Genomic DNA, 1,833 nt, shown 5'->3' on the forward strand with positions numbered 1-1,833 from the left:
ATGGTTAGCGCAGTGGCCTTTTCGCCGGACGGCCAGGTGGTAGCGTCGGCGTCAAACGACAAAACGGTGCGGCTTTGGGACGCGGCAACGGGGGCGCATCGCCAAACACTCGAGGGCCACGACGCAGAGGTTAACGCAGTGGTTTTTTCGCCGGACGGCCAGGTGGTAGCGTCGGCGTCATACGACAAAACGGTGCGGCTTTGGGACGCGGCAACGGGGGCGCATCGCCAAACACTTCCGTTAGGCCTCACTTATACTCTCGCTTTCCACTCGTTATCCAGCACGCTGCTGCTTACTGATTTTGGAGCTGTGGACCTGCTTACGAACTCTTTATCAAATGGACCGTTACCGCCATCCGATGACATAACCTCATCTCCAATTTCCTGCAATATTGGCTTAAGTCCTGAAAAGACCTGGGTTATGGTAGGGGATGCAAAGATCCTTTGGCTCCCTATCGAATATAGACCAATTGCGTCTGCAGTTCGAGGGTCAACAATGTTTTTAGGTTGTTCATCGGGTCGCGTAATTCAAATCGTAGCTGCTATGCAGTGATATGGATAGCATTGTACAATTGCAACAACTGGTGGAATTTCTTTTTCTCATTTGTTATATCTTTACATAGCGCGCCAGGGAGAGTATTCAAAAAAGCGGATTTTTTGATATTTGACGCTTGCTGTAAATTTGAAATGTTACCACTTTTTCGCACTGCTTTAGGTGCTCGATTAGTTAGCTAAATCCGACTGAAGGTGTGGTTGGAAATCCCGGTGGGTTCATGATCATGTTTAGCGTATGACGTAAGTAGCCATGGAAAACGCCCCCACTAGCGCGCCCCGTTGTCTAGAAGTCGCTTGCCCAGCACTAATGAGTATACAGTGGTTACCACAAGCGTTATTAATACTGTATGGGGCCAGAAATGAATTTCGATGTATGTTGTCGAGAGGAAGATGATTATGCTCCAAACTGTAGACCATCATGGATTATCTCCATGATGTTGTTTGTTCGCAGGAAGCTAATCTTGAGGACCAACCCCAGCCTTGCACTGCCGAGAAAGTCTTATAAAGAATCCTTCTACATTCCCATGTATAATGACGAAACTTTCCCGTACAGCCACCACACTATGGATGAGGCTTTCACACACTTTTTTCTTGGCTATGGTTCTCTTCTTTTAACCTGAAGCTGTCCGACGGGACTTCATGGGATCCTGACTTCGATAGCATGGTTGACCTGGACCAGTTCTCGGACTAAAGTCGTCATCTGAGATGCTAGGGCTAGATGTCACAGGCTATTGGGTCGGTATGTGAGGGTAGTCAGGGTGGCAGACCAAAATAATATTGTTGTCAGTCTCCCTAGGATAGCAGCAAGTAGCCGGCAATGACTAGGGCCGCAACAGAAGTACACAAAGGTCCCGCAATAATTTTTCGTCAAGGCGCATAAACTAGAAGCCTCTACCTGTTGGTGCTGTACTTGCACGTTAATCCCGCGATTGCCAGCCAGGTCAATGATGATTATCTGGCCAGAGCCCTCTCCCACTGCTCTGGATCAGCGGGTGGGGAGGCTTGAAACCGGACTCTCATGCTTAGTAGCTATGTTTGAGACGCAAGAAAGATTGCTGGCAGCTTGGGCTGCTTGGAAATGTGCATGGTGTAAATGTTCTTTGCAGCCAATTTGAGCTTCTCGCTCGATCCAGGGGGTGTGCGTAACCTTTACAGCCAGTTTGTGCTGTTGCATTTAGAAATATGCTTCATGTGGATATTTATTGGAGCCAGTTTGAACTGCTTTTTCTCTTGGCGACTTTGGGGTGTGTGAATTCCCGTACAGCCAGTTTAATCTTTT

At 48.1% G+C, this 1,833-nt stretch overlaps 1 protein-coding gene across 1 annotated transcript; it reads left to right on the forward strand.

Annotated features, from left to right (window-relative positions):
- Window positions 1-552, forward strand: PpBr36_11411 (uncharacterized protein; the record flags this gene model as incomplete). The annotated part of the gene is made up of 1 exon (XM_029898513.1): window positions 1-552. The coding sequence occupies one exon, from the start codon at window positions 1-3 to the stop codon at window positions 550-552; it is 552 nt and encodes a 183-aa protein (XP_029743197.1).
- Between the last annotated feature and the right edge of the window lie 1,281 nt (window positions 553-1,833).

This window comes from Pyricularia pennisetigena, assembly GCF_004337985.1.
Source record: "Pyricularia pennisetigena strain Br36 chromosome Unknown Pyricularia_pennisetigena_Br36_Scf_22, whole genome shotgun sequence".
In the NCBI taxonomy this organism is placed as follows: domain Eukaryota; kingdom Fungi; phylum Ascomycota; class Sordariomycetes; order Magnaporthales; family Pyriculariaceae; genus Pyricularia; species Pyricularia pennisetigena.